Genomic DNA, 26353 nt, shown 5'->3' on the forward strand with positions numbered 1-26353 from the left:
AGAGAGTATATCCCCTGACATTCTGACAGAATACACAAGCTTTCTCTGAAACAGATAGAGGAAATCAGATTAACACTAACGATCAATATTAGAAGCCCCCATCCTTGAGATGGAACAAATTACTTACCTTTACTAGTAAGCGGATTACATTGTTTTTTATCCCACAGTCTACAGCTACCACTTTCGTGGGATTTCCTTTGCCATACACCTTGACATCCTGCCATTTTAAAAACCAAAGAGTAAGAGAGAAGGTCCAGCTATGAGCAACACATCAATATCATAAACATCTCAGGATGCTCTGCACTTGGTAACAGATTGATCGCTAACTACTAGGGAGTGGCTGGCAGTTAACAATCAATTTGTAAGAAAGGCACAGCAAATGCCACAAACTCTATCTTCTTCATGAGAACAAAGTACCTTGCTGTTTTGTATAAAATGTTGATTACAGTAATAACAGTTATCCCTAAGAAATTGGTTGCTTCCATAATTAACAAATATCTTTCCCATGTTTTGCCTCATTAACAACCAGTAGCAATGGAATTTCCAAGTATTATTGCCTGATTCAGCACTAAACAGATGTAGAAATAGATATATCATGCTTTAAATACCACTTGATCCTCAACTTGCAATAAAGTTTGGATGAGGTAGAGCTGTTGTGCATTAGGCTTATGCAGTGGGGCTAATGGATAAAATCAGTCTGAGTCAGAGGACTCGCTAAGCTAGTGTAGACCCCTGGTCCCTTTAGGTTACTGTGCAATCATTTGCATTTAAATGGTAGGCTTCATAAAAGGATCCCAGAGCATATCATAATCATTACCTATGTTTTAAGCACTGCTAGGAGTCAGATCCATTTTCACAGGCATTTACCCAAGAAGTAGTTCCCCAAAGCCGTAAAAGAAGAAATAAGAGAGAGAGAGAGAAAGCCTAGAGGGCTGGGTGCCCGCACTGGTCCCAGCTTCGAGAGTCAGCTAGCACATTCTGAATTTAGAATGATTTCAAAGTCTGTTAAAGGTTTTAGATGAAATTTGCAATCTGGTGTCTACACAAACACACCATATACTCTCTGTACAGAATGACAGAAGTAAGCAAGACCTCACAGAAACTGGGATATATGAATTTGCTAAGAATCTCCAAGACAGGAATATATTATGCAGTATTTTTCAACCTTAATTGACCACAGAATATTTTTAAGGTGACTTTCTCCAGGCCAATACTTCTCACATTTGGAAAATCTAGACTAGATCTCCAAGGTAGTTCTAAACTCTAAAATTCTATAAAAATAGCCCTCTATCACGCTGTGTCTCAAACAAAACCACTTCATAGGAAAATATGTTAAAACCTCTTTGTCCTATTTGTCTAAGCCACCCTGCTGTCTCTTTTCCTGCTGTTACTGCTCAGGCTAGGCTTTCACGAGTTTTGTCCTAATTAGTTGCAATAACTTTCTAGTTATCTGCTCTTTTATCCAGTTTACTTTGCTCCAAAATGATGCCAAATGGGTTCCCAGTAGTCTCCAAGTTGGTTGATTTATTTAGCCAACGATACTAAACCATCTAGCTCTAGCCCCGTCCATCTCCACTCATCTTTGGCCAAATGTGAGAACCTATATGTGTGAACCCTTAGGTCAGCCACACCAAACTACACATAACTCTTCAGAGACACCGTATCGTCTCATACCTCTGTGCCTTTCAACACATGCCATTTCCTCTGCCTGAAACGAAGTTCTCCTAGCTCTCCATCTACCGAATTGCTCTTTATGTCTCAGAACAAGCCTAATTCCTCTGTAGAAACCTCCCCTGATCCACCTATTTCATTGGACGTTTCCCCACACATGCCTTTATGGTACCTCACGCACATTCCAAGGACAGCATTTATCACAGTATTCTCTCCATGGTGCCTACTTGCTTGCCTACCCCACCAACCTCTATGATCCCCAACGACAGAGGCTGTAGCCCAAGAGACTCACAACTACATTAACAGATATTCAATCAAAATCAACACATCTTTCTAAGATGTATTCTATACCTTCCTGTAAATATACAATAAACATATCTCACTTTGGGGTGATACAGTCATCGTCATGAATACTACTCTTTGAACTGAGCTATAATACACTAAATCTTCAGTGTGCTCAGGAATACTTTTCCCTGCACAAAATGACCCCAGATTCTGATTACTGTACTGGGTCTGATTTCTATAAAGTGTTCTTGACTCTCTGGCAGACCATTCGCTCTGACTCCTGATATTCAATTGAACAGCCCTTTTATTTGACATTGTTAAAGTCTTGAGCTAAGGAACCACAAGAGGAGAGAAGAAAAATTAAAATAACAGTAAACAGCCTCTAAATCAGGCCATGAAGATCACTCTGTAAGTAGTAGTTATAACTTTAAATGCACTGATTTTGTAATATATCAATTTTAACTGCTATGAGACCCTTTTTTCCCTCAACTCTGATGCTTCTGGAAGATGACCTCGACTTAAAAGAAGATTTTGATATTACAAAAGAGGAAAGTCTAAAGGGAATAAAATAAAACAACAAAACGTGAAGGAAAATTTCTCACCTTGGTTGAAACCTCAGCAATCAAATTCTGCTTATTTGGATCCACAAAGTCCACAGACTGACCTTCAAATTCAATCTTCCCAAGCATGGTACCCTACCAAATTAAAAAATTAGACAGTTAACAGGGAGCAAGGACGCAGGTGCTGACAGGTTAAATTCACAGGGACTTACACAGCTGCTCCACTATTTAGATGTCTTTATAACATACTCATAACCATCAGCAAGAGATCTTCATCTTCTCAACTAGGAAAGATGAAGCAGTTTGCATGGTACATTTTGGGAAACACTATGAGAAGGTACAATTAGTTCTTTTAGGGCTGAGACAGTTACCTGGGGTAAGCAAAGTCAAAGGGCAACAGAATTCAGGTCTCCAGTAGATGCAAATCAGAGTACTTAGAGTACTTATGACCTAAAGCTATTTCGTGGGTGACGTCGACAAAATAATCATTGAGAAGAAAAAAAGAAATCTAAAAATAGCTGAAAATTGAAAAAGAATGCAAACTTATTAGAGAGTAAAATTCACAAACAAAAAAATGTGGAATGCTGTATAAGTCACAAACTTTGAGAAGTTGCTATGAAAGGGTTCACTGCTTTAGACATGCTAATAAGGGCTTGAACTTTAGAGCATGCTTAACCCTCTGTAAAGTTTTCACAAATTAACCTTGCTAGCTTGAACGTGGCAAATGTTATATTATTCTTAGCTGTCTTGAGATTTACTTATTTGTTAGTAAGTCTACTTTGACCTATTTAGAAAATGGTATATTTCGTAATCAAGACTTTATTGAGGGAGGGAACAAGTCAAAATAATTCATTGATTTGCTTTTCTCCAAGGAAATTGTTGCACTGAAGGAAATAGAGGAAAGCCTTTATTTCCCTTTGAAACGCATTCCTTAGGAGAAGTAACTTGGGAGTGAGTGAGTACCAGCAACATGGTTAGAGGGTCAGATGGTTATTTCAGTGTGATTATTAAAACCAGAGTACTACCTCACACTCTGGGAAAAATAGTAAAAATCACCTTTCACTTCCATACTGGATTATTAAGTTTCATAGTGATCTCCACTTACTTTTATAATCCAAATCACAGAAGTCCTTGACTATATTTATGGATCCCTAACTTTGAAATTCGGTTTTCAGTTCTCATTCCCTTTTTCTTAAAGCATGCTGAATGACAAACACCCCTACTTTTCAACCCAAGACTAATAGAACTGAAAGCCACAACATAGTTTTGTTGCTGTTGTTGTTCTTGTCGTTTTTAACATCTTTATTGGAGTATAATTGCTTTACAATGGTGTGTTAGTTTCTGCTTTATAACATAGTGAATCAGCTATACATATACATACGTCCCCATATCTCCCCGCTCTTGAGTCTCCCTCCCACCCTCCCTATCCCACCCCTCTAGGTGGTCACAAAGCACCGAGCTGATCTCCCTGAGCTATGCGGCTACTTCCCACTAGCTATCTATTTTACATTTGGTAGTGTATATATGTCCATGCCACTCTCTCACTTTGTCACATCTTACCCTTCCCCCTCCCCATGCCCTCAGGTCCATTCTCTACGTCTGCGTCTTTATTCCTTTCCTGTCCCTAGGTTTTTTAGAACCATTTTTTTTTAGATTCCATATATGTTAGCATATGGTATTTGTTTTTCTCTTTCTGACTTACTTCACTCTGTATGACAGACTCCAGGTCCAACCACCTCATTACAAATAACTCAATTTTGTTTCTTTTTATGGCTAAGTAATATTCCATTGTATATATGTGCCACATCTTTTTTTTTTAATTTTTTTAAATTTTTAAATTTAATTTATTTTTTTATACAGCAGGTTCTTATTAGTAATCCATTTTATACATATTAGTGTACATATGTCAATCCCAGTATTCCAATTCATCACACCACCACCACCCCACCGCCACTTTCCCCCCTTGGTGTTCATACGTTTGTTCTCTACATCTGTGCCTCAATTTCTGCCCTGCAAACCAGTTCATCTGTACCATTTTTCTACGTTCCACACATATGCGTTAACATACAATATTTGTTTTTCTCTTTCTGACTTACTTCCCCCTGTATGACAGTCTCTAGATCCATCCACGTCTCTATAAAAGACCCAATTTCGTTCCTTTTTATGGCTGAGTAATATTCCATTGTATATATGTACCACATCTTCTTTGTCGATGGCATTTAGGTTGCTTCCATGTCTTGGCTATTGTAAATAGTGCTGCAATGAACACGGGGGTGCATGTGTCTTTTTGAATTATAGTTTTCTCTGGGTATACGCCCAGTAGTGGGATTGCTGGGTCATATGGTAATTCTATTTCTAGTTTTTTAAGGAACCTCCATACTGTTCTGCATAGTGGCTGTATCAATTTACATTCCCACCAAAAGTGCAAGAGGGTTCCCTTTTCTCCACACCCTCTCCAGCATTTGTTGTTTGTAGATTTTCTGATGATGACCATTCTAACTGGTGTGAGGTGATACCTCATTGTAGTTTTCATTTGCATTTTTCTAATAAATAGTGATGTTGAGCAGCTTTTCATGTGCTTCTTGGACATCTGTATGTCTTCTTTGGAGAAATGTCTATTTAAGTCTTCTGCCCATTTTTTGATTGGGTTGTTTGTTTTTTTAATATTGAGCTGCATAAGCTGCTTATATATTTTGGAGATTAATCCTTTGTCTGTTGATTCATTTGCAAATATTTTCTCCCATTCTGAAGGTTGTCTTTTCGTCTTGTTTGTAGTTTCCTTTGTTGTGCAAAAGCTTTTATGTTTCATTAGGTTCCATTTGTTTATCTTTGTCTTTCTTTCCATTACTCTAGGAGGTGGATCCAAAAAGATCTTGCTGTGATTTATGTCAAAGAGTGTTCTTCCTCTGTTTTCCTCTAAGAGTTTTATAGTGTCTGGTCTTACATTTAGGTCTCTAATCCATTCTGAGTTGATTTTTGTGTATGGTGTTAGTGTTCTAATTTCATTCTTTTACATGTAGCTGTCCAATTTGCCCAGCACCACTTATTGAAGTGACTGTCTTTTCTCCATTATATATCCTTGCCTCCTTTGTCATAGATTAGTTGACAATAATGACCTTGATCATTATGTAGTGTCCTTCCTTGTCTCTTGTAACATTCTTTATTTTAAAGTCTATTTTATCTGATATAAGTATTGCTACTCCAGCTTTCTTTTGATTTCCACTTGCATGGAATATTTTTTTCCATCCCCTCACTTTCAGTCTGTATGTGTCCCTAGGTCTGAAGTGGGTCTCTTGTAGACAGCGTATATAGGGGTCTTGTTTTTGTACCCATTCAGCGAGCCTGTGTCTTCGGGTTGGAGCATTTAATTCATTCACGTTTAAGGTAATTATCGATATGTATGTTCCTATTACCATTTTCTTAGTTGTTATGGGTTTGTTTTTGTAGGTCTCTTTCTTCTCTTGTATTTCTCATTTAGAGAAGTTCCTTTAGCATTTCTTTTAGAGCTGGTTTAGTGGTGCTGAATTCTCTTAGCTTTTGCTTGTCTGTAAAGCTTTTGATTTCTCCGTCGAATCTGAATGAGATCCTTGCCAGGTAGAGTAATCTTGGTGGTAGGTTCTTTCCTTTCATCACTTTAAATATATCATGCCACTCCTTTCTGACTTGTAGAGTTTCTGCTGAGAAATCAGCTGTTAACCTTATGGGAGTTCCCTTGTATGTTATTTGTCGTCTTTCCCTCGTTGTTTCAATAATTTTTGTTTGTCTTTAATTTTTGTCAATTTGATTATTATGTGTCTCAGTGGATTTCTCCTTGGGTTTATCTGCCTGGGACTCTCTGGCTTCCTGGACTTGGGTGGCTGTTTCCTTTCCCGTGTTAGGGAAGTTTCCAACTATAATCTCTTCAAATATTTTCTCGGGTCCTTTCTCTCTCTGTTCTCCTTCTGGGACCCCTATAATGCGAATGTTTTTGCATTTAATGTTGTCCCAGAGACTCTTAAGCTATCTTCATTTCTTTTCATTCTTTTTTCTTTTTTCTGTTCCATGGCAGTGAATTCCACCATTCTGTCTTCAAGGTCCCTTATCCGTTCTTCTGCTCAGTTATTCTGCTATTGATTCCTTCTAGTGTATTTTTCATTTCAGTTATTGTATTGTTCATCTCTGTTTGTTTTTTAATTCTTCTAGGTGTTTATTCTTTAATTCTTCTAGGTCTTTGCTAAACATTTCTTGCGTCTTCTTGATCTTTGCTTCCATTCTTTTTCCGAGGTCCTGGATCATCTTCATTATCATTATTCTGAATTCATTTTCTGGAAGGTTTCCTATCTACACGTCATTCAGTTGCTTTTCTGAGGTTTTATCTTGTTCCTTCATCTGGTACATAGCCCCCTGCCTTTTAATCTTGTCTGTCTTTCTGGGAATGTAGTTTTGGTTCCACAGGCTGCAGGATTGTAGTTCTTCTTCCTTCTGCTGTCTGCCCTCTGGTGGATGAGGTTATCTAAGAGGCTTCTGTGCCACATCTTCTTTATCCATTCATCTGTCGATGGACACTTAGGTTGTTTCCATGTCCTGGCTATTGTAAATAGAGCTGCAATGAACATTGTGGTACATGACTCTTTTTGAATTATGGTTTTCTCAGGGTATGTGCCCAGTAGTGGGATTGTTGGGTTGTACGGTAGTTCTATTTTTAGTTTTTTAAGGAAACTCCATACTGTTCACCAGAGTGGCTGTATCAATTTACACTCCCACCAATAGTGCAAGAGGGTTCCCTTTTCTCCACACCCTCTCCAGCATATATTGTTTGTAGATTTTTTGATGATGGGCATTCTGAGTGGTGTGAGGTGATACCTCATTGTAGTTTTGATTTGCAATTCTCTAATGATTACTGACATTGAGCATTCTTTCATGTGTTTGTTGGCAATCTGTATATCTTCTTTAGAGGAATGTCTGTTTAGGTCTTCTGCCAATTTTTGGATTGGGTTGTTTGTTTTTTTAATATTGAGCTGCATGAGCTGCCTGTAAATTTTGGAGATTAATCCTTTGTCAGTGGCTTCATTTGCAAATATTTTCTCCCATGCTGAGGGTTGTCTTTTTGTCTTTTTTACGGTTTCCTTGGCTGTACAAGAGCTTTTAAGTTTCACTAGGTCCCATTTGTTTATTTTTGTTTTTCTTTCCATTTCTCTAGGAGGTGGGTCAAAAAGGATCTTGCTGTGATTTTTGTCATAGAGTGTTCTGCCTATGTTTTCCTCTAAGAGTTTATAGTGTCTGGCCTTACATTTAGGTCTTTAATCCATTTTGAGTTGATTTTTGTGTATGGTGTTAGGGAGTGTTCTAATTTCATTCTTTTACATGTAGCTGTCCAGTTTTATCAGCACCACTTATTGAAAAGGCTGTCTTTTCTCCATTGTATATTCTTGCCTCCTTTATCAAAAATAAGGGGACCCTATGTGCATGGGTTTATCTCTGGGCTTTCTATCCTGTTCCATTCATCTCTTTCTGTTTTTGTGCCAGTACCATACTGACTTGATTACTGTAGCTTTGTAGTGTAATGTGAAGCCAGGGAGCCTGATTCCTCCAGCTCTGTTTTTCTTTCTGAAGATTGCTTTGGCTATTCAGGGTCTTCTGTGTTTCAATACAAATTGTGAAATTTTTTGTTCTAATTCTGTGAAAAATGCCATTGATAATTTGATAGGGATTGCATTGAATCTGTAGATTGCTTTGGGTAGTATAGTCATTTTCACAACGTTGATTCTTCCAATCCAAGAACATGGTATATCTCTCCATCTGTTTGTATCATCCTTAGTTTCTTTCATCAGTGTCTTATAGTTTTCTGCATATGGGTGTTTTGTCTCCTTAGGTAGGTTTATTCCTAGGTATATTATTCTTTTTGTTGCAGTGGTAAATGGGAGTGTTTCCTTAATTTCTCTTTCAGATTTTTCATCATTAGTGTATAGGAATGCAAGAGATTTCTGTGCATTACTTTTGTATCCTGCTACTTACCAAATTCATTGATTAGCTCTAGTAGTTTTCTGGTAGCATCTTTAGTATTCTCTATATATTGTATCATGTCATCTGCAAACAGTGACAGCTTTACTTCTTCTTTTCTGATTTGGATTCCTTTTATTTCTTTTTCTTCTCTAATTGCTGTGGCTAAAACTTCCAAACCTATGTTGAATAATAGTGGTGAGAGTGGGCAACCTTGTCTTATTCCTGATCTTAGTGGAAATGGTTTCAGTTTTTCACCATTGAGAACCATGTTGGCTGTGGGTTTGTCATATATGGCCTTTATTAGGTTGAGGTAAGTTCCCCCTATGCCTACCTTCTGGAGGTTTTTTATCATAAATCGGTGTTGAATTTTGTCAAAAGCTTTTTCTGCATCTCTTGAGATGATCATATGGTGTTTATCCTTCAATTTGTTAATATGGTGTATCACATTGATTGATTTGCGTATGTTGAAGAATCCTTGCATTCCTGGGATAAACCCCACTTGATCATGGTGTATGATCCTTTTAATGTGCTGTTAGATTCTATTTCCTAGTATTTTGTTGAGGATTTTTTCATCTATGTTCATCAGTGATACTGGCCTGTAGTTTTCTTTCTTTGTGACATCTTTGTCTGGTTTTGGTATCAGGGTGATGGTGGCCTCATAGAATGATTTGGGGAGTGCTCCTCACTATGCTATATTTTGGAAGAGTTTGAGAAGGATAGGTGTTAGCTCTTCTCTAAATATTTGATAGAATTTGCCTGTGAAGCCATCTGGTCCTGGGCTTTTGTTTGTTGGAAGCATTTAAGTCACAGTCTCAATTTCAGTGCTTGTGATTGGTCTATTTATATTTTCTATTTCTTCCTGGCTCAGTCTCGGAAGGTTGTGCTTTTCTAAGAATTCATCCATTCCTTCCATGTTGTTCATTTTATTGGCATAGAGTTGCTTGGAGTAATCTTTCATGATCCTTTGTATTTCTGCAGTGTCAGTTATTACTTCTCCTTTTTCATTTCTAATTCTACTGATTTGAGTCTTCTTACTTTTTTTCTTGATGAGTGTGGCTAATGGTTTATCAATTTTGTTTGTCTTCTCAAAGAACCAGCTTTTAGTTTTATTGATCTTTGGTGTTGTTTGCTTCATTTATTTTTCATTTATTTCTGATCTGATCTTTATGATTTCTTTCATTCTGCTAACTTTGGTGGTTTATTTGTTCTTCTTTCTCTAATTGCTTTAGATGTAAGGTTTGGTTGTTTATTCGAGATATTTATTGCTTCTTGAGGTAGGAATTTATTGCTATAAACTTCCCTCTTAGAACTGCTTTTGCTGCATCCCATAGGTTTTGGGTCGTCGTGTTTTCATCGTCATTTGTTTTTAGGTATTTTTTGACTTCCTCTTTGATTTCTTCAGTGATCTCTTGGTTATTAAGTAGTGTATTGTTTAGCCTCCATGTGTTTGTATTTTTTACAGATTTTTTCCTGTAATTGATATCTAGTCTCATAGAGGTGTGGTCAGAAAAGATACTTGGTATGATTTCAATTTCCTTAAATTTACTAAGGCTTGATTTGTGACCCTGGATATGATCTATCCTGGAGAATGTTCCATGAGCACTTGAGAAGAAAGTGTATTCTGTTGTTTTTGGATGGAATGTCCTATAAATATCAATTAACTCCATCTTGTTTAATGTATCATTTAAAGCTTGTGTTTCCTTCTTTTTTAAAATTTTGGATCATCTGTCCATTGTTGAAAGTGCGGTCTTAAAGTCCCCTACTATGATTGTGTTACTGTCGATTTCCCCTTTTATGGCTGTTAGCATTTTCCTTATGTATTGAGGTGTTCCTATGTTGGGTGCATAAATACTTACAGTTCTTATATCTTCTTCTTGGATTGATCCCTTGATCATTATGTAGTGTCCTTCTTTGTCTCTTGTAATAGTCTTTATTTTAATGTCTATTTTGTCTGATATAAGAATCGCTACTCCAGCTTTCTTTTGATTTCCATTTCCATGGAATATCTTTTTCCATTCCCTCACTTTCAGTTCTTTGTGTCTCTGGTGTGAAGTGGGTCTCTTGTAAACAGCATATATGAGGGTGTTGTTTTGCATCCATTCAGCCCATCCATGTCTTGTTTCGAGCATTTAATCCATTTACATTTAAGGTAATTATTGATATGTATGTTCTTATTATCATTTTCTTAATTGTTTTGGGTTTGTTATTGTAGGTCTTTTCTTTCTCTTGTGTTTCCTGGCTAGAGAAGTTCCTTTAGCATTTGTTGTAAAGCTGGTTTGGTGGTGCTGAATTCTCTTAGCTTTTGTTTGTCTGTAAAGATTTTAATTTCTTTGTCGAATCTGAATGAGATCCTTGCTGGGTAAAGTCGTCTTGGTTGTAGGTTTTTCCCTTTCATCACTTTAAATATGTCCTGCCACTCCCTTCTGGCTTGCAGAGTTTCTGCTGAAAGATCAGCTGTTAACCTTATGGGGATTCCCTTGTATGTTATTTGTTGGTTTTCCTTTGCTGATCTTAATATTTTTTCTTTGTATTTAATTTTTGATAGTTTGAGTAATATGTGTCTTGGCTTGTTTCTCCTTCGATTTATCCTGTATGGGACTCTCTGCATTTCCTGGACTTGATTAACTATTTCCTTTCCCATATTAGGGAAGTTTTCAACTATGATCTCTTCAAATATTTTCTCAGTCACTTCCTTTTTCTCTTCTTCTTCTGTGACCCCTATAATTCGAATGTTTGTGTATTTAATGTTGACACAGAAGTCTCTGAGAGTGTCCTCAACTCTTTTCATTCTTTTTTCTGCTCTGCAGTAGTTATTTCCACTCTTTTATCTTCCAGGTCACTTACCCGTTCTTCTGCCTCAGTTATTCTGCTATTGATTCCTTCTAGAGAAATTTTAATTTTATTTATTGTGTTGTCATCATGTTTGTTGGCTCTTTAGTTCTTCTATGTCCTTGTTAAACGTTTCTAGTATTTTCTCCATTCTATTTCCAAGATTTTGGATCATCTTTACTATCATTACTGTGAATTCTTTTTCAGGTAGACTGCCTCTTTCCTCTTCACTTGTTTGGTCTGGTGGGTTTATACCTTGCTCCTTTATCTGCTGTGTGTTTCTCTATCTTCTCATTTTTCTTAACTTACTGTTTTTGGTGCCTCCTTTTCGCAGGCTTCAGGTTTGTAGTTTCCGTTGTTTTTGGTGTCTGCCCCCAGTGGCTAAGGTTGGTTCAGTGGGTTGTGTAGGCTTCCTGGTGGAGGGGACTAGTGCCTGTGTTCTGGTGGATGAGGCTGGATCTTGTCTTTCTGGTGGGCAGGACCGCATCCGGTAATGTGTTTTGGGGTGTCTGTGACCTTATTATGATTTTAGGCAGCCTCTCTGCTAATGGGTGTGGTTGTGTTCCTGTCTTGCTAGTTGTTTGGCATAGGGTGTGCAGCACTGTAGCTTGCTGGTCATTGAGTGGAGCTGGGTCTTAGTGTTGAGATGGAGATATCTAGGAGAGCTTTCGCTGTTTGATATTAGGTGGAGCTGGGAGTTCTCTGGTGAACCAATATCCTGAACTCGGCACTCCCACCTCAGAGGCACAGCCCTGACACCCGGCCAGAGCACCAAGACCCTGTCAGCCATACGACCACTCACAAAAAGAGAAAAAGGAAAAACATATATATATCGTTACTCTCAAAGTCCACCCCCTCAATTTGGGATGATTCGTTGTGTATTCAGGTATTCCACAGGTGCAGGTACATCAAGTTGATTGTCGAGATTTAATCCACTGCTCCTGAGGCTGCTCAGAGGGATTTTCCTTTCTCTGTTCGCACAGCTCCTGGGGTTCAGCTTTGGATTGGCCCCGCCTCTGCGTGTAGGTCGCCTGAGGGCGTCTGTTCTTCGCTCAGACAGGACAGGGTTAAAGGAGCAGCTGATTCGGGGGCTCTGGCTCACTCAGGCCGGGGGGAGGGAGGGGTACGGAGGAGGCGGGGCGAGCCTGCGGCGGCAGAGGCCCACGTGACATTGCACCAGCCTGAGGCACGCCATGTGTTCTCCCAGGGAAGTTGTCCATGGATCACGGGACCCTGGAACTGGCGGGCTGCACAGGCTCTCGGGAGGTGAGGTGTGGATAGTGACCTGTGCTTGCACACAGGCTTCTTGGTGGTGGCAGCAGCAGCCTTAGCGTTTCATGCCCGTTTCTGGGGTCCCCAGTGATAGCCGCAGCTCGTGCCAGTCTCTGGAGCTCGTTTAGGTGGTGCTCTGAATCCGCTCTCCTTGCGCACCCTGAAACAATGGTCTCTTGTCTCTTCAGCAGCTCCAGACTTTTTCCCGGCCTCTCTCCTGCTTAGCTGTGGTGTACTAGCTCCCTTCAAGCTGTGTTCACAAGGTCAACCCCAGTCCTCTCCCTGGGATCTTACCTCCGAAGCCCGAGCCTCAGCTCCCAGCCCCCACCCACCCCAGCGGGTGAGCAGACAAGCCTCTCGGGCTGGTGAGTGCTGGGCGGCACCGATCCTCCGTGCGGGAATCTCTCCGCTTTGCCCTCCGCACCCCTGTGGCTGCGCTCTCCTCTGTGGCTCCGAAGCTTCCCCCTTCTGCCATCCGCAGTCTCCGCCCGTGAAGGGGCTTCCTAGTGTGTGGAAATCTTTCCTCCTTCACAGCTCCCTCCCACTGGTGCAGGTCCCGTCCCTATTCTTTTGCTTCTGTTTTCTCTTTTTTCTTTTGCTCTACCCAGGTACGTGGGGAGTTTCTTGCCTTTTGGGAAGTCTGAGGTCTTCTGCCAGCGTTCAGTAGGTGTTCTGTAGGAGTTGTTCCACATGTAGATGTACTTCTGATGTATTTGTGGGGAGGAAGGTGATCTCCACGTCTTACTCCTCCACCATCTTGAAGGTCTCCCCCGCAACATACGTTTTTAATATGAGCCCATATCACTCATAATCAAATATAATAGGCAATACCACTATTTTGTCTGTGCTAATCTATTCAGCCAAATTTTGAAAACCTAACTGCCTCTGATAAAAGCAGGGTTCACCTTAAACTAACCTATCACATGAACAACATGATATGGTCTTGTAAAGTGTTTTCCGAAATTACTAGGACTGATTATATTCTATTCAACCTGCCAAATCTACAGCTTGAATTGAATTTCTCAATTTTATTCCCTTCCCATTCTGGTATCCTCATCATTGTTTACTGCTCCCACAACATCATTGGGCTATGAAAACACAAAAATCTACCTGGGATATATAATCTCACTAACATCTATTCTCAGGAATATCATGGAGGAGGGAATAAAATCAGAGATAAATAAATGCATAAATTCTCAGTGTCTTTCTTCTGGTCATGGGTATGTGGCCATGTTCTTATTTTCAAAGCTTTTTTTTCTGTTTACAGAGATCCTGTGTCAATACATATTCCAACAATCTACAGCAGATTTTCTTGAAGAATCTTTTTAACTTTGAAATTGTATCTTTTTTACGAAAAAATATATAAGTTAATGAGAAAACTTTGGTGGCGTTAAGGGAATTTAGTTAACATTCATGAGATAAAGTTTCTTTGTGTTCTGGGATATGAAGGTTTCATGTAAGAAAAAAACAAGTGTCCACCTCTTATAACAAGAAGAAGGAAGTAGATGGGGCTGAGATATTCTCAGAGGAAGGGTCAAATATTTCAGCTAGCAGATATGAAAGCAAAAGATAAACTTATCTTCATCTTGGTCATTGGAACAATTTCAAGAAAGACTATATAACTGAGGTAATACATACAGGGTTCATTTAATACACCCACGAACTATAACTCACTAAGTTCAAAAACTCCTCCAAGAGGACTAAACAAATAATGGCCCCAGTGCTGTACACTGCCTGGTTTTCCTTTTTCAGCAGGTAGATATTCAATTTAGGCAAAATTCTTATGCACCTAGTTACCTTCTCCACTTGTTTCACTAGCCCTATCACATGAGCTGAATTACAAAGGCTTTAACTTGTCACTTGGAATAGTGAACATAGAGTGGGCACTCAATAAACTACTGCTGAGTGAATTAATCTCAAAACCATTCAGTAACAATCATCCCAATCAAGTATTCAGTCTTGAAAATTACATCAAAAATAGTAAAACAGGATGGCAGAGACCCAAATGACAGAAATTGACCAGATTTGTTCTTTTACACACCAATGGGTTCCTTGGGCAAAGGGAAAAAAACATATATATATATATATATATATATATAAACATAAATTTGGCTAAATATGATTATCATACCTTATCTCGAATTATTTTAGTCAGCATTCTTGTATCCACTCCATAGATTGCAGGGACCTGTAAGGGAAATAATTGTAGTGACAGTAAAATTGGAGGAAATTTGGTCCAGCAGAGTGTTTTCAAGTTACAAACTTAACATCATCTACCTTCTTGAGCAGTAAATAATTTCCCTACTCCTTCTTTTCTCTGATCCAGGGTGTCTGTCACAAGAACAAGGTAAATTGCTGTTCAATTGGGCACAGGACTCTTAATACCCAGACCCTTCCTCAGAGTGAAAAGTGAGAAATTCTGAACATCAGTCTTCTGCTACAGCTCTTTTGCTTTTAATCCAGGATGTTAAATAAGTAATATAATATAATTTTATATATACATATATATTTTTAAAAAATGGAATTTGTGAACTTCATAAGCAAAGATATGTAATTAATAGGCATATCCATGTTGTGAACCACATGTTCCTGGCACATGGTAGGCAATCCTGAAGGTTTTCCTGAAGGTGCTTGTTAGGTAGCCATGCTGTATTAAAATTTTGCCCAGTCTATTAGTAAATCAGGCACCACCATTTGTTTTAGTTTCTTTGACTAGGTTGGATAGAGATAGATGTAGTACAGTAAGTTACCCCCTTCTCCCCAGTTTTGCTTCCTGTAGTTTCAGTTACCTGTGATCAACCAGAGTCTGAAAATATTGAATGGAAAATTACAGAAATAAACAATTCATAAGTTTTAAATTGTACACCACTCTGAATAGTGTGATGAAATCTCCCACCATCCTGCTCTGTCCCACCCAGAAGCTGAACCACCCCTTTGTCCAGCAGCGCCCACCCATTAGTCATTTAATAGCCACCTGGATTGTCAGGTCAACTGTTGCGGTATGGCAGTTCTATGTTCAAGTAACACTTATCTTACTTAATAATGGCTCCACAGCGCAAGAGTAGTGATGCTGGCAATTCAGATATTCCCTTACTGTGCCTAATTTATAAATTAGACTTTATTATAGGTATGTACACATAGGAAAAGACTTAGTAGATATAGGGTTTGGTACTATCCATGGTTTCAGGCATCCACTGGGGGTCTTAGAACGTATTCCCCGTGGATAAAAGGGGAAAGAGCAGCAAGTTAAGAATGAGGAAACAGGTTTTAGTTTCTTTTCTTCCATCAATTATCTGAGTGATATTTGAGCAAGATGTTTTCCCATTACCTGTACATAGAAGGAGGTAAACTGGTTATTATTTTAGACACTCTTCTACTCTATGTGTCTATGATCATGGAAGAAGAGTCAAAGCACATTTTGAAAACAAACTAACAAAACATGGATTAAGTTTATACTTCAACTATTAGTTCTAACACAAAGCAGCTATAATATCAGGTGTCTAAATAACACAAAGGAAACATTAAGGGGAGGAGGGAGGAGTCTCCTGAATGATGATTACAAGGAGGTAAATTCAGATAATGATTGAGAAGAAACTAGAAAAGACCTAGAAGATAATACAGATGCCTTCTTCTCTCTTGTAAAAATTTAGCAAGAATGAGACTCAGGAAACAAAGATCAAGATTTTTTGCTTTGTTAGAAAGAGGAAACGTTTAGCCTCAATTGGCAGATGCTCCTCAGAGAGGCAGAGCTTTCTCAGAATAATATTCGGTCAATTACAGGCCCAGTTGCAACTTAACAAAAAGCAGCTACGGTAACACTGGAAATAAAGCTTAGTATATTAGGTCTGTTAACTTTCAGTAGGTCTGACTTACAAACCAGGAGAATCCCCTTATCTGATTAGAAAATAATACTTAAAGTAAGGAAGATATAAGATAAGGTTAGTAACTTTTTAAACTTATTACTTCAAATGAGGTGATATCTAATTATACGTCATAGTCATAACCTTTAGGCCCAAAGAGACTTGACGGCAATCGGTTTATATTAATTAAGAATTAAAATTAAGAATGTATGGTATGATTACATGACCTGAGCAAGGTCACACAGCTCGTGAATGGTAGAGCTGGTACTAGAATCCATGACACAAGTTACATATCTAGATCCTGGTTAAAAGGGGGAGGTTATGTTGCTCCGGAGAGTAGAAAATTCTAAAATTTTCTCTAACCCCTTTCCAGAATGAGAAAGTCTGTCTACCAAGCATGTATGAGTGCCACCTAGTGGATAAACTGAAAATATAAGGTCCTCAGTGTTTGTATAAAGAATGAGTTCTGGACAGTTCTGGACAGTAGTAACATTTCAGCCTGAAGGAATCGCGCTCTGAAACAAAAGGGTCCCAATCTGCTTTATCTGTTTGGCCCTTTTCAATTACATACACCTTCCCAACTTTCCACGGACCCCACCAATCGTCCTTAGGTGATGCTGGATGACCTATCATATTTCTCACCTTTTCTTCCTGTAGCCATTGCCCTAGACTCTTGGCAGCCAGCCAGTGGTGGTAGTCATCACTATAATTCAGCACCAGCAAACCTGCAACCTAGAAAGACAGGTGGTCATTTTTAAAAAGTGATCACAAAACACTACCCAACTCTTGTGACTTTTCTTTTTAATTAATTAATTTATTTTTTTCCATTCTTTTTCAAATTCTTTTCCCATTTAGGTTATTACAGAATATTGAGCAGAGTTCCCTGTGCTATACAGTAGGTCCTTGTTGGTTATCTATATATTTTAAATATAGCAGTGTGTACATGTGAATCCCAAACTCCCAGTCTATCCCCCCTGTTATGACTTGACTTAAGAGTCAGTTTGCATTTTTCAAGCTTTATTATATTCGCTGATACAACACTCAAAATTTTGAAACTTGAAAAAAATGTGATAAAAAGTTTTCTCGTAAAATATAATAATTGTTACCTTAATTACCATGTGGGGAACAGTCTTACTTGGTTTGCCAAATCCTGAGAGTAAACTAGGTCCCCCTTCTCAGTACCCTGTACTTTTCCACCATGGCATTTATCGATAATCTAATTAATAATTATTTGCTTAATGTACGTAGAGAATAAAACAATTTTTTAATTTACATTTAAAAGAAACTAAATATTTGGGGGAAATGGTGAGATATAGAACTAAATTAAATGATCAGTCCAAGTCATTCAAAAATAGAGTGGTGAATTTAGAGTGTAAATTTTTGAATTGTTTATATGGTTCACATCCCTAAGATATTATTCAAATTTGTCTTGAATAGGAAATTTTAATTTTGTTTACTTTTCGGCTGGCATACAAGTTATCTTTTACTCATCTCCCAAAGAGGATAAGATTTAAAAGGTAAATAATTGATACAGAGTTGATTCTTAAAATCCATTTAAAAGGTGATTCAACTCGAATTCTTGCAGCATAGTTGTTATCTGAACTTATAACAACATTTTTCCAAATGAAGCCAGTTTTATCCATGGCATTAAAAATAAATCCAGAGTGCCCTGAGAAATGAAACTCAGAATAATGTCATGTTAAAGATTATTCTCATATACTTAGGAGTAAGATTGAGAATATAAATTTAATGATTTGTACTATAGGATTGAAGCCGAAATTTTGTCCAGCTTAGATTCTTAATAAATCAACTATGCCTTTTAAATAGTCATCACTGGTACTACCTTAATTCCATCGGACTCCAAATATTTGCTAAGTCCCAGTTCATCCAGTGCAGTAGTGTCAGGGGCTCCACCATTCCCAACAATAGGATTGGCCATGGTGAGAATCTGACCCTTGTAAGCAGGGTCAGTAAGAGCTTCCGGGTACCTAGGTAAAGATGCCGAGAAATTACCAACAAAAAAATGTATTCCACATACATGATCTTAATGATTGAACCCTTGAAAATTAGAGAACATGAGAATAAAATCCTACAAGCTCGTCTCTAGATTTTGCCAAACCTAGGGAAATTTTATGATAGAGTATGGAAATTTATCCCACGATATTACTGATATGAAAAGACTCTTAAGTAATATGGCATATTCTCATTTAATTTTCATTCCCTCAATTTCTTAAATTTTTTAATTCCTTGAAAAATTCTTCACAGGGTCTTAATTTTTTAAATATTGCTCTATTTAAAGTTTGTAGATATCCTGAAGAATCCCCTAGCCTACCAGACATGACTGAGTCCAAACTGATATTTACTACAGAGGGCTGACAGTTTCACCAAAATATTAACTGTCAAAAATTGAAAAGTTGTTAAAAAATATCTTTTAGGATACTGAAGAGCATACTGATCACGTCAATGATGGTCACCTGGGTATATATATTTATTAAAATTCACTGAACATTTAAAACTCTGATTTATTTTCTATGAAAGAAATACTTAATAAAGTTGATTTTTAAAATATTTTAGTTATATAGAGAGGTGTATGTTTGATAGTTATTATCAAGTTATCATTGATAGTATATGTTTGATAGTTATTATTTTATTACAGAAAAAAATCAATCCCCAAAAAATTGACCCAAAGCATTTCTGTCTTCTAAGTTAAAAGATTCCAAATAACTATTTTAAAGTACTGATGTGGAATTAAGAAGAAATGCAGAAGAGCTTTATTTTAAAGTGTGGGAAGGAAAAAATAAGAATACATGTATTCTTGTTTTTATTCTATATATAAATAAAATTATATATAAAATCTCTATTCTTAATAATAAGAAACATTATTCCCATAAATACCAGGATCTAGCTACAGCTATTCCATGCATTGGAATGCATTGCAATGAGATTTTTTTCCCACCCTCTTACATTTTCACTTCCCACAGAGAGAGTTAAACCTAATCTTTCTTGTGGATTACTACTGAAAGTGAATTTAGGTGCTGAGGGGGACAGACTGACAACCTCGAAAGCAATAAAATTCAGCTCCGGCAGTAGTCAACACGAATTCTTCAACCCTCATCCAGACTAACTCCTCCCAGAACTCCCTTTGTCAACAGAATACTTAGTCTCTCAGCTCAGCAGCCTCTAAAGTGACTAAGATGCTGTGATATTTACCCACACCTCCATCAGCTAATTTCTCAGATCCCTCTCACCTGTCAGGAGCTAATAATTTTTTAACCAAGGCTTACACATAATATAAATGCATTTCTTGAAGATGAAAAACAAAATAACTCCCTTAATTATCAACCACCTTACTGAGTGAGCCACGCATGAATGAAAGCAGCATTTCTCAATGGAAAATAGGATGTGTGGACTAATCTTATTAATGAATGCATTTTTCTACATCAAAAAAAGTCTTTAATTAATTTAATTTTACTTCTTTTCTTCTTTCTTGCCATGAAAGAACTGGCCATTCCCTTTAAACATATGCCTACAATGCTCTCTCCAGTAAATGAATAAATATAGCTTGTCCTAGAGAACTGCACTGTTGGAAGAAAATTAATCCATCAGGTCCTGTTTGACTTTTGTGATGTGACAAGATTTATTACCCATAATCTATCACAGAGAAGAAAACTCGAGTGCCCTCCATCATTCTGATCTATATTAAACAGTTGTTTGTTGGCAGGTATATTAACACAGCTAGTAATTAGTGCTGTCAAAAGGCTTAAATAATTGCCTGGTGAAGCAAAACTTTGCAAACAGTTTTCATACACTGTAAGTTAAAGTTCTTAACAGTGGAACTATTTTAAAAACCATCTAATATTCTGTATTTCAAACAGAGAGCTAAGAGTTTAGAGGATAATGCACATTAATAATATAATGGAAGTTTGGTCAGTCAATATCTTCAATACCAGTTAACCCAATGCCTCCTTGTCTTTAAAAGGCTAACTGTATTTCCCTAAAGAATTCATCAAATATTTTACAGTTTAGTCTATTGAATCTCTAATGGAAACCTTTTGAAACCACCTAATTTTTTAAGACATAATTTTTTAAATTCCTAGCCATAAATTACTATCTAATCCAATCCCCTCACACTTTACATGTGGAAACTAAGATTCAGAAAGGTTAAGTGATTTTCTCAATATCACATAATCAGTTACCATTAGAACTGAGACCAGAACTTCAGCCACCTGGTTCCCAGATGAACATTTGTTGGCTAGATAAGAACAGCTACATGATTTCTGTAGCAACTCTTACCTTCGTTGCTCTACACCTATTAGCAGAACTTAAATACTAAATTCAGTCTCAGTTGATAAATTTTGAAAATATCCGATCTATGAACCTGCTCTCCTGTGTATTACTTTAAGATAATAAATGTATCTGTTATTTTACCTTTCTTATTAGAGTGCAAAATTATATATTGCATTTTATATAATTTTGCACTATAATACCTAAGGAATTTCTTAGCTCCTTATAATAGTTCATATTAGATGTGCAAAGTTGATTCTTAACTTCACTAATGGAATGGCACTAGAGAGTGCTACCCATCCTTTTCCCTGTTCGATTTTCACCTTAAATCAGATTGATACTGACCCCCCGCCTTACAGAAGCCACTTGGTAATCTCACATAACTTGTGTCTCTGTACCCTAAGTTTCTAGAATTAATTTTGTTCTTTTTTAGCATGGGAACACCAGTGTCTGTATTCTCTTCCATTTACAGCCACAGGGAGGAGTTTGTGTCTATGCCCCTTTTCAGGGTTGGCTTGAGCAAGCTATGTACAAGCACAGGGCAACTTCAGGACAATGTGTAGTATTATAATGATGATGTGGTGATTTCAATTTCCCACCATGAATAAGATCATCCAGTTATTCCTCTATATAGAGGAAGAATAAAGCCTTGGAATAGAAGCATTACTCACCCTGCTAGGCCAGTATTAAAAACCACTTCACCAGCAACAGAGGATGGATGGCCAAAGGAGTAACCTTTCATCTTAGTTCCATCTTCCAGGACAATGTGCGCTGTCTGTGCCTAAAGAAACAGATTCATGAATCATAGCAGAATACAAAATATAAAGTACACCTAGTTGAAAAACTCCAAAGGTACACTACATAAACGTATTAAATAAATGCACAGTATATTTGATGAAACCATACTATCTAGATTTGGAGTCACTCTCCTGTTACCACTTTTCTTCAAATGTATGACTCTTGTCACAGGCAGGTGTTTTATTTTGTTTTGCTTGAAAGAGGAACTGAAGCATGTCGACACATTGTCTATCCTAAGTCTACTTGTAGAGTTATTGACAATCCAGAAATACTTCAGTTTAGCTGTAATGCTATGTGTCTGTCTTTTCCCTCTTAATATTCCCTAGCTTTGTCAAGTATAGCTTAAGGGAAATTCATGAGTTTGCAAAAACTTTGTGAATTTTACTCATTACTCTGAGGCTTAGAGCTAGAAGGAATCTTCAAAGTTATACATCAAATTGCGTTCCATAGAGCTCTTGTGTTTGATGGAGTTGTCTCAGGGGCTGCACCCTCCCCGAGCTTTAGGATCATAAAGAAACTGAAACTTTATCATTCTATTAATACTGATACAAAACTGTGGAACTTCTGAAAATATAGCGCATTTTGCTTTTTAGTAGAGTTAGTTATATACATGTCTGGTTCTCCCTTTAGACTACAAGGCATTCTGAATTTGACTACTTCACCATACTAATCTTTGAACCAGCTTCTATAAAATTCTTGGCTAAGAAGAGGGACAATTAGAGAAACTTATCTCAGAAGCAGGCATCATCTACTCTTCAAAAATACTCTCAATCCTATTGTTGAAACAATTTGGGTCTAATTCTCAATTTCCATACAATTCAGGGGGGAGAGAAATGTGTTAAACTACACTTCGGGGTGCAAAATCTAGACTCCGTAAAAAACTCTATAGGACAAAATAATGGGAACATTTTGATTTTATTAAAAATAAACTATAAAGGAAAACATCTCTGCAGTAATTTAGGAAATTTGAAAATAAATTGATATTTTATTGTATTCAGTGTAATTTTTAAGATTGATGATGGCATTATGGCTATATTTTTAAGAATTTTCATTTTTTAAAGATATACACTGAAATACTTAAGCATAGACTACTATGATATCTGAGATTGGCTTCAAAATAATCAGAGGTTAGGGGGAATGAATAGGGATATGAATGAAACAAATCTGGCCATGAGTTGAAGTTGCTGAAGTAAGGAAGATCATTGTGCTGTTCTCTCTGCAAGGGTTAAGTGCAGCCATTAAAGACAGAAAAATACTAATTCACTACTTTCCTTTCCTTACTTTTTTAGCTCTGGATCCCATAGCATCTAATCCTTTTCTATCCTATCACCCACCTCCAGTCTTACCACACACATGCACACACACACACAGACACCAATCTCAGTATACAGCAGGAAGGCAATACATGATTTCTAGACCTCTGTCTCTATGTTCCTCCAGCTTTACAAGCACTCAGCTTCTCGAGAGTTAAAATGGTAAAACCTCATTATTTTTCTATAGTAACCTTCTCTTTAGAAATACGATGCCTCTTTTACTTGTAAAGTACACAAGTCCCTTGACACTGGAATGACTGCTTTTCAATGTAGTGTTTATCTTTAAACCAATAGACCATGTGTCTATGTATTGTTTATGTGTAGTGCATACACATTAATTTATATTTACTCACAAAGCTATCTTAGTATTTCCTATTAAAATTGATATGTTTATGGTACTCCTCTCAACAGTAAGTTTATTTTTTAATTGGAGGTACAATGCATGGATTTCAATTTATATTTTGAAGAAAGTTGGACAAAGTACTGTCCGGCACATTTTATATGTGTTTGTGTATGTGAGTGTGTATGCGAGTGTCCATGGGCAGAGTTAGCCAAAAGAATGTTGTCCTTCACCCAGCTTATCAAATAATCTTTGAGGTAAAGTTTTGTTTTATCTACAGCCTTGGAACCAGTGTTCAAGATCTCAAGCTTGACACTTTCTCTTTAAATAGTCATGGTTTACCTTCTCAGACACTAAACTAAAAAAAAGTTTTTGGAATTACTCAGCACAGAGGAAAGCACAATAAGTAATTAATGTAACATGCATGATGACAAGACTTCCCTGACAGAGACTGGTTTAACACACAAGTTCTGAATTCTGCCTCTGCATCCAGGAAGTCACCTTTGCACGTCATTTCTTCTAATAACACAATTTTCTTATTTTATATTTTATTTTAATTTGTCAATCATTCTTTACTTAATTCAAGACAGATGTTGTTGATTTTAGGAAGTAAGTGTGATTATGTTCAGTGTATTTCCAAAGAACATTATAAACTAATCAAATGTCTATGGTGATGGTTCTCAGTAGGGGTAAGTTTACTGGGAAAATTTCCTAGGTATCTCTGACATGTTTCACTAGGTGAAAACCTTTGGTCCAAGTAATGGAAATTCACTGTCAAAAAATATTTTCTACTGAAAGTATTATTTTCTGTTCTTGAGGAAGTCATGTGTAGCCTACAAGCTTTCACCAAATGGAGGTAAGGCAGGAAACATTTTCTTAAATAATATTTAACTTTGATAGAACCTAAAATAACTGTACTTAGTTGGCAAAACTTGGCGTGTGAACTGCAAATTTCAATTGTCGTCTATATACCAATTTATCTACCTTACTCTGAGCCATGCCTGCCTAAAATATCACCTCTGTTTATTTTGTTCCTTTTGCTTTTCTCTATCCTATTCTCATCTAAGAATTTCAAATTCTGTGATCTATCTGTGATCTATCTGTGATCTATCTAATTATTTTAAAGAAAGGTAAAAATTAGCATAAACAATCTGACTCTTGTTAGCCTATTCGTACAATTCTATTTGGTATTTTTCTTCCTCTCTCCATGGGACTAGTTTTCTACTTTGCTTTCTGTCCTTTAAAGATATATTTGAGGAGACATTTACTGTTGCCCGAAATAGTCCCTGAGATTGTGTTCAATACGTCTTTTTTGCTCCTTTAATTATATTTTTTGTTCTTTTCGGCAGCTTTTATAGATTTTCCAATCCTTTTTTCCACTGCACATTATATTGTTACAAGGCTTCTGTTTACTGCCTATAGTACCCTTTATATTTCACTTAACTACACTGGCCTCCAATGAGTCTAAAATGATGGGTGCCAATTGACTTATCTATGAATTGATGGAGAAACTCTGAACAAAGAGCTATTATTTGGAATCCCCTCTTCTAGCTAATAAGTTCCCAAATGCTATTTCATTCCAACGAGTCTAAAAGAAATCACCTTGTTACCAGCGTAAGATATTTTAGTAGCCTCAGTCCTAGTAGAAAGAGGACCATAGTCTAGGAATTAGACTATAACCTTAAGGGTTCATTTAAGTGCCTACTGCCAGAGCACTTTGGTAGTTTGAATGCTGAAAGTGCAAAGGAAACCTTAATGAGAAATCTGTACACTCATAGAATGTCAGGAAAAGTAACCAATGGCTATATAAATTTAAGTTCTACAAAATAAATGACCTTTATCATGACATGGTCCCTAACTGTTTAACAAAAAATGTATATGCCAATAAGACAGTTTAGACCTTCAGGTCACAACATCATTTAGCTCCCATCATGTGCCAAGTTTCACGCGAGGCTTTGGAGCTACATGGATAAATATCCCCAGTCCCCCCCACCCCTCCCACCCTCAATTTAGTAAAAGGGCCAGCTATGTGCTTGGATGGTAAAATAGAGGAAACCTCGAGAAGATTACCTTTGAAACACCTAGAAACACAAAGATAAATAAAATATCCTTTCCTTTCAGAGATTTCTCTTTAAAAAATTAATTCACCCTTTCCTTCCCATTCATGATTTCAGTAATAAAGTTAAAATTTTAAGAGAGAAACTCATCAAATTTTGAATCTAAAGTTTAAAGATTCCTTCAAGTCTTTACTCAAATGTCATCCATCTTCTTGGCAAGACCTATTTAAAATTGCAATATTCCTAAATGTCCATCAACAGGAATGGATAAAGATGTGGTACATATATACAATGGAATATTACTCAGTCATAAAAAAGAACGAAATAATGCCATTTACAGCAACATGGATGGACCTAGAGATTGTCATACTGAATGAAGTAAGTCAGACAAAGACAAATATAATATGATATCACTTATAAGTGGAATCTAAAAAAAAAATGATACAAATGAACCTATTTACAAAACAGAAATAGAGTCACAGATGTAGAAAACAAACTTATGATTACCAGGGGGAGATGGGGGGGGAGGGATAAATTGGGAGATTATACTAGATATATTATACTAGATATAAAATAGATAACTAATGAGAAACTACTGTATAGTACAGGGAACTCTACTGAATACTCTGTAATGAACTATACAGGAATGGAATCTGAAAAATAGTGGAAATAAATAAATAAATAAAATTACAATATACCCCTCAGCACCCTATCTACTAAGTCTACTCTTTCTTCACAGCACTTATTGGCTTCTAACATATCATCCAGTGTCTTATTTAAAACATCTGTCTTGTCCCACTAGAAAGTGAACTTTATGTGGGCAGAGTATTTGGGTTTGCTTTGTTCACTGATGTCCCTGCCTCCAGGGCCAACATCAGTGCCTGGTACAGAGTAGATAGTCATTTAATTTTTGTTGGATGAATAAAGCATCACTAAGTGACAATCTAAAGAAAAATACTGGGACTTCCCTCGTGGTGCAGTGGTTAAGAAGCCGCCTGCCAATGCAGGGGACACAGGTTAGATCCCTGGTCTGGGAAGGTCTCACATGTCGTGAAGCAACTAAGCCTGTGCGTCACAATCACTGAGCCTGTGCTCTAGAGCC

At 37.1% G+C, this 26353-nt stretch overlaps 1 protein-coding gene across 1 annotated transcript in view; it reads right to left on the reverse strand.

Annotated features, from left to right (window-relative positions):
- Nucleotides 1-26353, reverse strand: part of CPS1 (carbamoyl-phosphate synthase 1) — a 158479-nt gene that overhangs the window by 105587 nt on the left and 26539 nt on the right. The window contains exons 3-8 of the mRNA XM_068544532.1: nucleotides 21415-21524; nucleotides 18303-18447; nucleotides 17102-17191; nucleotides 14731-14787; nucleotides 2559-2651; nucleotides 128-217 (exon numbers count right to left, since the gene is read on the reverse strand). Coding sequence (XP_068400633.1) covers nucleotides 128-217; nucleotides 2559-2651; nucleotides 14731-14787; nucleotides 17102-17191; nucleotides 18303-18447; nucleotides 21415-21524 — 585 coding nt within the window. The remainder of the gene's footprint in view (nucleotides 1-127; nucleotides 218-2558; nucleotides 2652-14730; nucleotides 14788-17101; nucleotides 17192-18302; nucleotides 18448-21414; nucleotides 21525-26353) is intronic.

The sequence above is a fragment of the Eschrichtius robustus genome, chromosome 5 (assembly GCF_028021215.1).
Source record: "Eschrichtius robustus isolate mEscRob2 chromosome 5, mEscRob2.pri, whole genome shotgun sequence".
In the NCBI taxonomy this organism is placed as follows: Eukaryota; Metazoa; Chordata; class Mammalia; order Artiodactyla; family Eschrichtiidae; genus Eschrichtius; species Eschrichtius robustus.